The 9712-nt window shown below is 48.8% G+C and overlaps 1 protein-coding gene across 1 annotated transcript in view; it reads right to left on the minus strand.

The window, feature by feature from the left end:
* Window positions 1-4412, minus strand: part of LOC139322202 (serine/threonine-protein kinase MRCK gamma-like) — a 106981-nt gene extending 102569 nt beyond the window's left edge. The window contains 2 exon segments of the mRNA XM_070951219.1: window positions 4240-4264; window positions 4266-4412. Of these exon segments, the coding sequence (XP_070807320.1) occupies window positions 4240-4264; window positions 4266-4412 (172 nt within the window).
* Window positions 4413-9712: the final 5300 nt, after the last annotated feature.

The raw sequence follows: 9712 nt of genomic DNA on the forward strand, positions 1-9712 counted from the left end.
AAGCAAAGGCTAGCCTTGATTTATGGATCCAGAACTCATTAACTTGGGGGGGAAAGAAGCTTAAATAGCTTAAATTCCTGGCTCATTCATTTTTTACAGCAATAGAATTAAAAGAAAAGCTACTTCTAGGATGGTGCATGTGGAGACCAGCTGGTGCAATACTCAAGGTAGTAAACAAGGAGCAGGGAAATGTGAATTGAAATCCCTTTTTAGCCCTGGAGGGTCCCTGTGGGATTTCAGGACAGCCTACCTGGCAGGGCGGTTGTTCTTGATGAAAAAGAAAAGAAAGCAGGAAAAGATTTGGACAGTGCCTTGAGCTCTTTGAGCCTAGAAACTGTGCAAAAATAAAATCATTTTCTCAAAGCGGCATATACATTTAATTGATATGGATGATTAGATGAGGGGTGTCCAATCTTAAGACCTGTGGACTTCAACTCCCAGAATTCCCTAGCCAGAAGCATAGCTGGCTGGGGAATTCTGGGAGTTGAAGTCCAGAGGTCTTCAAGTGGCCAAGGTTGGACAACCCTGGATTAAATAATGAGGCCTCAGTTATCCTTTTGGTGTCCGCTCAGCCTCACGCCCAGAAGCCAGAATTGCCACTGGGCAGTTACCAAAGAGAACCAAACCACAGATGCTCCCCGAAGGGAACCGGGGAAGTAAGAAAGAATCAACCAATGCAGGCTTAACTCAGGTTTGGCTCTTCGACTGCACCACACTGTGGTTTGTTTGTGGGAACCCGGCAACTACTGTTTGCAAACCTCAGCTTCCAGCTCAGGGTGATTCATAGCTCCGATGAATTGTGGTCTCTTTAGCAAACACGTTTAAAATCTTATTTACACCTTTCCCTTGGATGTTTGGCCAACCAGGAATCTGCTGGGAATTTACAACAACCTTGAAATGGGAGAGTGCTTAGAGCAATGTTCCTCAAATTTTAGCAACTTCAGAAGTGTGGATTTCAGCTCCCAGAATTCCCCACCCAGCTCACTTCCAGATACATGGACTTCAACTCCCAGAATTCCCCAGTCGTTGTTCTTTAAGATATATGGACTTCAACTCCCAGAATTCCCCACCCAGCTCACTTCTAGATACATGGACTACAACCCCCATAATTCCCCACCCAGCTCGCTTCTAGATAAATGGACTTCAACTCCCAGAATTCCCCACCCAGCTTGCTTCCAGATACATGGACTTCAACTCCCAGAATTCCCCACCCAGCATTCTTTAAGATATATGGACTTCAACTCCCAGAGTTCCCCAATCATTGTGCTTTATGATATATGGACTTCAACTCCCAGAATTCCCCACCCAGCATGCTTCTAGATACATGAACTTCAATTCCCAGAATACGGCTGGCTGGGGAATTCTGGGAGTTGAAGTCCACCCATCTTAAAGTTGCAAAGATCGAATAACACTATTCTAGAAGGCCCAAGCCTATATAAAATATGTAGAGATCTTTCATTTTTAAAAATTTTCCTGCAGCCTAAGGTGGGTTCAACACCCTTTCACAACTCCAGAAGCACCAACAGGACTGGGCAGGACCCCAAACTGGGCACTGAAATGATATAATAACAGAGTTGGAAGGCACCTTGGAGGTCATCTAGTCCAACCCCCTGCTCACGCAGGAGAACTGTACTAGGGATTCGAACCGCCGAACTGCCGACCTTTCTGATCGACAAGCTCAGTGTCTTAGCCTAACGAAGACACTCTTAGCCACTGAGCCACCTAGTCTGAGATCCTAGATATAGGATCTCCTGCTTGAGCAGGGGGCTGGACTAGAAGACCTCCAAGGTCCCTTCCAGCTCTATTCTGATTCTCTCTCCCCCTCCCCTCCCTCCCCAAACTAATTACTTTGGGATTACCACGAAGCCCCATCGACTCACACATCTCGTGTGCTGACGTCGCTTTGCAAGGCTTGGCCAACAAGCGCCCAATGACATCAATGAAACGAGACGGGTGATCCATGGGGGTGTGTTGTGGGGTGAGCTGAATCAGCCGGGCCCCAATTTTTCCTTTAGGGCCTGCCGGGATTCAGTTCTCTCCCTTCTGGGATGCACCACCCACAATTCTTAAGATTTCCCTTCCTACAAAAAAAGACAGGTTGTGCAAATAAGGGGAAAGAGAAAACTGGTGCAGAGAGATGAGGATTAGGGCAATGGGGTTTTGGGGTTTTGGGTAGCCAGGATTGGCATCTGGGCAGTGTTTCCTACGCTGATTTTCACCTGTTCTCGTCCTCCCAAGGCTTACTGATAATTCTGGGTGAGTCAGAAAGTGTCCTCGTTTTTGGAAACACGAAAGAAAGAAAGAAAGAAAGAAAGAAAGAAAGAGAGAGAGAGAGAGAGAGAGAGAGAGGGAGGGAGGGAGGGAGGGAGGGAGGGAGGGAGGGAGAGAGGGAGGCAGGGAGGGAGGGAGGGAGGAAGGAAGGAAAGAAAGAAAGAAAGAAAGAAAGACAGAAAGACAGAGGGAGGGAGGGAGGGAGGAGAGTTTCTCCCATCTTTTGCTGGCTCAATGGACTACAATAACCATCCGCTCTGCTGGATGGGATTTACGGAAGCTGGACTGCATCCTCTCTGTATTGCCTCTATCACTGTTTTTCAAACTTGGCCCCTTTAAGAGGAGTGGACTTCAACTCCCAGAATTCTCTAGCAGCAGCAGCTGGCTGGGGAATTCTGGGAGTTGAAGTCCACTCCTCTTAAAGGGACCAAGTTTGAAAAACAGTGCTGCCTCACCAGCTTCCTACTTTTCAGCGCTGGTCAAAGGAGGCATCCTTCCCCAAAGATTTGCCGAGCAGTTTATTTTGCAGCTCTCAACCCCCAGTGGCACTGAGTTCCACAGGACTCTCGACTCTGCCCAGCCCTCCCTCGTTTGGAGGAGGAAAAGAAAGGCCCTCCACCGATCCAGAAGGGCATCAATCGTTTTCCTCTGCTTCAAAAGAGGAGAAGCACTTCGGATTCTAGCTGTCAACTCTGGAAAGAGGCACCAGGTAGAAGGTTTGAAGGAGGTTCAGAGGGAGGGAGGCACCCAGGGAAGTGGAGGGGACTGGATGGATTGACATGGGGTTGATGGCATCCAGAAGGAGAGTTCCTTTGCCCACGCCTGCCCCCCAAAATTCAGTTGGTTGGGGGGAGGGAAAATTTGGGGGAAAGCTTGCAAGAAATGGGGTGAAAGCAGGTCGAGGAAGGGAGGGAGGGAGGGAGGGAGGGAGGAAGGAAGGAAGGAAGGAAGGAAGGAAAGAAAGAAAGAAAGAAAGAAAGAAAGAAAGAAAGAAAGAAAGAAAGAAAGAAAGAAAGAAAGAAAGAAAGAAAGATCATTTGGAGAGATGGGCAAGAGAGAGAGAGAGAGAAAAAAGAAAAAGGAGAGAGGGAGAGAGAGAAAAGAAAGAAATAAAGGAGAAAGGAAGGAAGATCATTTGCAGAGATGGGCAAGAGAGAGAGAAAGAGAGAAAGAAAGAAAGAGGAAGGAAGGAAAGAAGGAAAGGTCATTTGAAGAGGTGGCACATCAAAAGCGAGAGAGAGAGAATAAAGGAAGAAAAAGGAAGAGGATGAGAGAGAGAAAGAAAGAGGAAGGAAGGAAGGAAAAGAAAGAGTGAGAAAGAAAGAAAGAAAGAAAGAAAGAAAGAAAGAAAGAAAGAAAGAAAGAAAGAAGGAAGGAAGGAAGGAAGGAAGGAAGGAAGGAAGATCATTTGCAGAGATGGGCAAGAGAGAGAGAAAGAGAAAGAAAGAAAGAAAGAAAGGAAGGAAGGAAGGAAGGAAGGAAGGAAGGAAGGAAGGAAAGAAGGAAAGGTCATTTGAAGAGGTGGCACATCAAAAGAGAGAGAAGAAAGGAAGAAAAAGGAAGAGGAAGAGAGAGAGAAAGAGGAAGGAAGGAAGGAAAAGAAAGAGTGAGAAAGAAAGAAAGAAGGAAGGAAGGAAGGAAGGAAGACAGAAAGAAAGAAAGAAAGAAAGAGAAAAGAAAGAAAGAAAGAAAGAAAGAAAGAAAGAAGGAAGGAAGGAAGGAAGGAAGGAAGGAAGGAAGGGGGGACCTCTTCCAACGAAGACCCCTCCCCTTGTGGCAGACTCCTTTCCCTCAAAGCGGGGTGGGCTAAACTACTGAGCCCCCCCTCCCCAGCTCCAGCAAAGCCCCCCTTTCCTTCGCCTCGAGGTACCGAAGCAAGGTTTCGTCCAAGGGCTCCTCGGCTGGCGGCTCCGCACTCTGCACGTGCCCAGGAGCCCCCCACCCCACACGCCCCCCCCCCCGACTCACCCCACTCCAGGAACTGCTGCACGGGGCCGCTCCCGGCGCAGGGGGGCAGCGCTGCATTCCTGGTGGACGCAGATGAGGAGGTCGAGCAGCCCCTCCAGCCCCGCCGCCGCCGCCCCCTCGCCCCCCAGCAGAGCCCGCAGGCCGCCCAGGCGCCGCTCCACCGGGCTGCACATGCTGGTGGCGGCGGCGGCGGAGGACGCGGGAGCCCAGAATGGGAGCAGCGGCCCCAGCCCAGCCGCGCCGCCCCGCCCCGCCCCGATGCTCGGGGGTTGGGCGCAACCCGACACCGGGCCAGGTAGGAGGGCGCGCCGGCCGTACTACAGCGCCCATCCTCCGCAGCCGGCTCAGCGCCTCCCTCCTCCTCTCCCCCTGCCACCGCCCCCCCGGGAGCCCCTGGCCGGCTCTCAGCTCCGGCGGGCGCCCGGTTGCAACTCTGCGCTCCGTCTTCGCTCCTGCGCGCTTTTGCAGCGCGGATAGGAGCCGCTCCGCTCTTGGCTTCTTTGGGGGGGGGATCGGAACCCCCCCCCCGATGCCCAAATAGGAATCAAGTCGATCCTGCTTCACTTTTGCAAATGGATCAAACTTGGCTGGAGGCTACTAACCCCCCTCGCCCCCCATCCCCGACTTTGGCCGCCCGAGTCGAGCTATGCAAGTTTCTCTGGTAGTAAAAGTGGCTTTCTTGCAAAAAATAAAAAAATTCCCCGTTGCTGGCATCTCCTGGTGGTCCCCTTTCCCTGTACTGACAGTACAGAGGTTTTTCTTTCTTTCTTTCTTTCCAAAGATCAGCCAAGATTGGTTAGCTGCTGCCCCCTAGCGGGGGCTCTTCAAATAAAACCGAGATGTCAAGGCAAACCTAATTAGCCAGAGAACACCAGGTTTGGAAGGGACCTTGGAGGTCTTCTAGTCCAGCCCCGTGCTCAACTCCATTTCAGATAAATGATTGTCCAGTCTTTTCTTAAAAGCTTCCAGTGATGGAGCATCCATAACTTCTGGTGGCAAGCAGTTCCACTGGTTAATTTTCCTCACTGTTAGGAAGTTTCTCCTTACTTCCAGGTTGAATCTCTCCTTGATTAGTTTCCATCTATTGTTTCTTGTCCTGCTTTCTGGTGCTTTGGAGAACAGATTGACCCTTCCCCTCTTCTTTGTGGCAGCCCCTCAAATACTGGAAGGCTGCTGTCGTGTTTTTAAGCCACAGTTTTGCTGAGCCCAGTTCATCACACAACCAGCCAGATGTTCTGGGTACATCTAGTATTCTACACAACTGCTGCGGATACAGAGTCTGCCTTCTTTCAAATCAAGCGTAGTCTTGTCGTTTTTAGTGCATTGATTAGCTTCCAATGGTCCTGGATCTAGATCAGGGGTCTCCAACCTTGGCAACTTTAAGACTTGTGGACTTCGACTCCCAGAATTCCTCAGCAAGCTTTGCTGGTTCTTTGGAGCAGGGGTCTCCAACCTTGGCAACTTTAAGACTTGTGGACTTCGACTCCCAGAATCCCTCAGCCAGCAAAGCTGGCTGAGGGATTCTGGGAGTCGAAGTCCACAAGTCTTAAAGTTGCCAAGGTTGGAGACCCCTGCTTTCCTGGCTGGAGAATTCTGGGAGTCGAAGTCCACAAGTCTTAAAGTTGCCAAGGTTGGAGACCTCTGATCTAGAAGGATCATTAAAGAGGAAGCTAACCTAGCACTGAGTAGACATTTTCTGACAGTGAGAACAATCAACCGGTGGGGCAGCAGCTTCCCTGCAGAAGTTTTGGGGGCTCCATCGCTGGAGGTTTTCAAGAAGAGACTGGACAGCCATTTGTCTGAAATGGTGTAGGGTCTCCTGCTTGAGTGGGGGGTGGGGTGGGGTGGACTAGAAGACCTCCAAGGTCCCTTCGAACCCTGTGATTGAATGATCCAAACCCTGAGTCAGATAGGGAGGGTTATTGTTAGAATGAAACAATAGAAACACTGATAAAGATGATTCACACACACCCCACCTCAGCCTGCAAGGCCAGCATATTTTCCAATTTACAAGTGTGATAAAAAGGCAGAATTGTTCGGTGAATGAGGAGTTATCTCACCTAACTTTTTTTTTTTTTTGCATCAAGGACTAACACTTTCCTCCCACAGTCGCTCTCAGCCATAAACCATGGTTAGCATCCCAAAAGCGCTGGGATCACCCCCTGCCCCAGCAGCTTTAGGCTGGCAGCGAGCAATGCCCCAACCCAATTCTTGGCCTCGTGGTCTCTAAATAAGTATTTCTCAATCTTGTCCCCTTGAAAATAGGCAGACTTCAACTCCCAGAATTCCCCTGCCAGCGTGCTTTAAGTGTGTGGATTTCAGCTCCCAGAATTCCACAGCCACACCCATGTTTCTCAGCCTTCTCCACTTGAAGATGGGTGGACTTCAACTCCCAGAATTCCCCAGCCTCCATGTTTTAAGTGTGTGGACGTCAACTCCCAGAATTCCCCTGCCAGCATGTTTTAAGTGTGTGGATTTCAGATCCCAGAATCCCCTGCCAAGCACGTTTTAAGATGAGTGGACCAACTCCCAGAATTCCCCTGCCAACATGCTTTACGATAGGTGGACTTCAACTCCCAGAATTCCCCAGCCAGCATGAAGTATGTGGATGGCTAAGGAATTCTGGGAGTTGGAGCCCACCCATCTTAAAGTGGCAGAAGTTGAGCAATACTTATCTAGGCATCTTGGCTGAAGGGGGTAGATTCTCACAAATGCGTAACTTGGTTGCTGAATTGACCTATTGTTGGACTTGCCTTGTGAATTGAGAAACGCTGCTTTATATCCAGACTTTCTAAATTATTCCAAATAATTCCTAAAATAGTCTGGCTAACATGCTGAGTTGAGACAACTTATTTGACCCCAGCCTAGTGTGTTTGTGTTTGCGCAAACTTAGTCCCGGACTGACAGCAATTCTGAGCCAAGAATTTCAGCCAGCTTTCCACATCCAAATATTTCTTCCTGTTAAGTTTCCTTTCATTCCATTGTTCTGTACGGAGCAAAGGTGGAAGGAAGGACCATTTGCAGATGACATCATGGTGAGTCATTTTGCACTTCCGAAATCCTGCTGGGCACCGAGATCTCTTTCCCGCTGAATCGAGTTTGGGAAATCTGTGTGCAAAAGGGGAACAGGATTTACCAGAGATCTGAAATCTTGGGAGTGCCAAATACACCTGGAACTTAAATCCAGGTGTATCACCTCTCCTGCTCACAATTGTGGAGAAATTGCTTTTGCCACTCATTCCGTTGGAGGGCACTTTTTTTTTTTTAAATAAGAGAAAGCAACGTCCTAGAATTAGAGTCGTCAAGAACCTCAGAGGTCCTCTATCGCCACCCCCCAGGGCAACCTCCATTCCCTGTTGAAAGATTCTAGTACAGGTAATCCTCAATTTACGACCAGGCATTTAACAACAGAAAATGCCCATTCAGGAAAGTGTATTCAGTTTATGATTGCAAGATCTGCTTAACAACCACCGTAAAAAAAATATATCGGGTCCCATCATATGTGCCTCGATTTATAACCTTAACCAGAATTCCAGTCCCAGTTGCGATCATAAGTCAAAAGACTACTTGTAAATGGCTCCTTGTATCAGAGAGCATGCAGTTCCACAGACCATATCGCTTAGCGACAGAAATGAATAGAATAGCAATACGAATTGGAATAGAATAGTGCTGGAAGGGACTTTGGAGGTCTTCTAGTCCACCCCCCTGCTCAAGCAGGGGAATTTATCCCATTTCAGACAATTGGCTGTCTAGTCTCTTCTTAAAAACTTCCAGTGATGGAGGGCCCACGATTTCTGGTGTCAAACTGTTCCACTGGTTAATTGTCCTGTTAGGAAGTTTCTCCTTAATTCCAGGTTGCTTCTCTCTTTGGTTAGTTTCCATCCATTGTTTCTTTTTCCTGCCCTCAGGTGCTTTGGAGAATAATTTGACCCCCTCCTCTTCTTTGGGGCAACCCCTCAAATACTGGAATTCTGCTGTCATGTCACCCCTGGTCCTTCTTTTCTCTAGACTAGCCAGACCCAAATCCTGCAGCCCTTCTTCATCTGTTTTAGTCTCCAGGCCTTTAATCATCTCAGTTGCTCTTTGAACTTTTTCCAGTCTCAACATCTTTTTTGTAGTATGGTGACCAAATTGGTTCCAGGATTCCAGGCGTGGCCTTACTAGGGTTTTGTAAAGCGGTACCAATCCTTCGTGTGATCTTGATTCTGTGCCTCTGTTTATACAACCCAGGATTGTGTTAGCTTTTTTGGCTGCTGCTGCACCCGGCTGGCTCATATTCAAGTGATCATTCACTAGGACTCCAAGGTCATACAAATGCTAGTTCCAATTGCTATTGAAAGTTGAGGACTACCCATCACTTCTATACACTAGTCAGGAAGTTCTCTCTGAATCTCTGCTAGGCTGAACTTACCAGATCTTTTTTGGCTGCCGCTGCACACCGCCGGCTCCTATTGGGTGTCCTCCTGGACTCACAGCTGGCCCTAGAAGACCATTTGACAGCTGTGGCCAGGGGGGCTTTTTATCAGGTCTGCCTGATCTACCAGTTGCATCCCTTTCTGGACCGGGACTCCTTGCGCACGGTCACTCACGCCCTCGTCACCTCCCGTCTGGACTACTGTAACACTCTCTACATGGGGCTCCCCTTGAAGAGCACCCGGGGGCTCCAACTGGTCCAGAATGCGGCCGTGCGGGGGATTATGGGAACAACTCGACACTCCCATGTAACATCTCTCCTGCGCGAGCTGCACTGGCTCCCAGTGGTCTTCCGGGTGCGATTCAAGGTGTTGGTCACCACCTTTAAAGTGCTCCATGGCTTAGGACCCGGGTACTTACGAGACCGCCTTCTGCCTCCGATAGCCTCCCATCGACCAGTACGCTCCCACAGAGAGGGACTCCTCAGGTTGCCATCGGTCAAACAATGTCGACTGGCGACCCCCAGGGGGAGAGCCTTCTCTGTGGGGGCACCTGCCCTCTGGAATGAACTGCCCCCGGAGATTCGTAGGATTCCCGACCTTCGTACCTTTCGCCATGCCCTCAAAACGCTATTGTTTCACCAAGCAGGGGTGGCCTAATGCTATTTTAATGGGTTGTCTTTATTTTAGCTTTTTCGGCCAAATTATTTAGTACTTTTAATTCGTCTTTTAACTTTTATATTGTTGTGGGTTTTATCTCTGGCTGTACACTGCCCTGAGTCCTCCGGGAGAAGGGCGGTATAAAAATTTAATAAAATAAAATAAAAAATAAATTTAGCTGGTTGTCCACTAAGACTCCAAAGTCCCTCTCACAGTCACTGCTCTTAAGCCTGGTTTTACCCAGTCTATATTTTTCCTTGGGGTTTTCCTGCCTAAGCATAAGACTTACTTTTCTCTACATTGAACTTCATTTCGTTAGATAGTGTTCCAGTCCGTCAAGATCCATCTGGACCTTGAGCTTGTCTTCTAGGATGTTAGCTATTCCTGCCAGCTTAGTATCA

The sequence above is a fragment of the Pituophis catenifer genome, unplaced genomic scaffold (genome assembly GCF_029215685.1).
Source record: "Pituophis catenifer annectens isolate HBS135680 unplaced genomic scaffold, rPitCat1.0.hap2 SCAF_10, whole genome shotgun sequence".
In the NCBI taxonomy this organism is placed as follows: Eukaryota; Metazoa; Chordata; class Lepidosauria; order Squamata; family Colubridae; genus Pituophis; species Pituophis catenifer.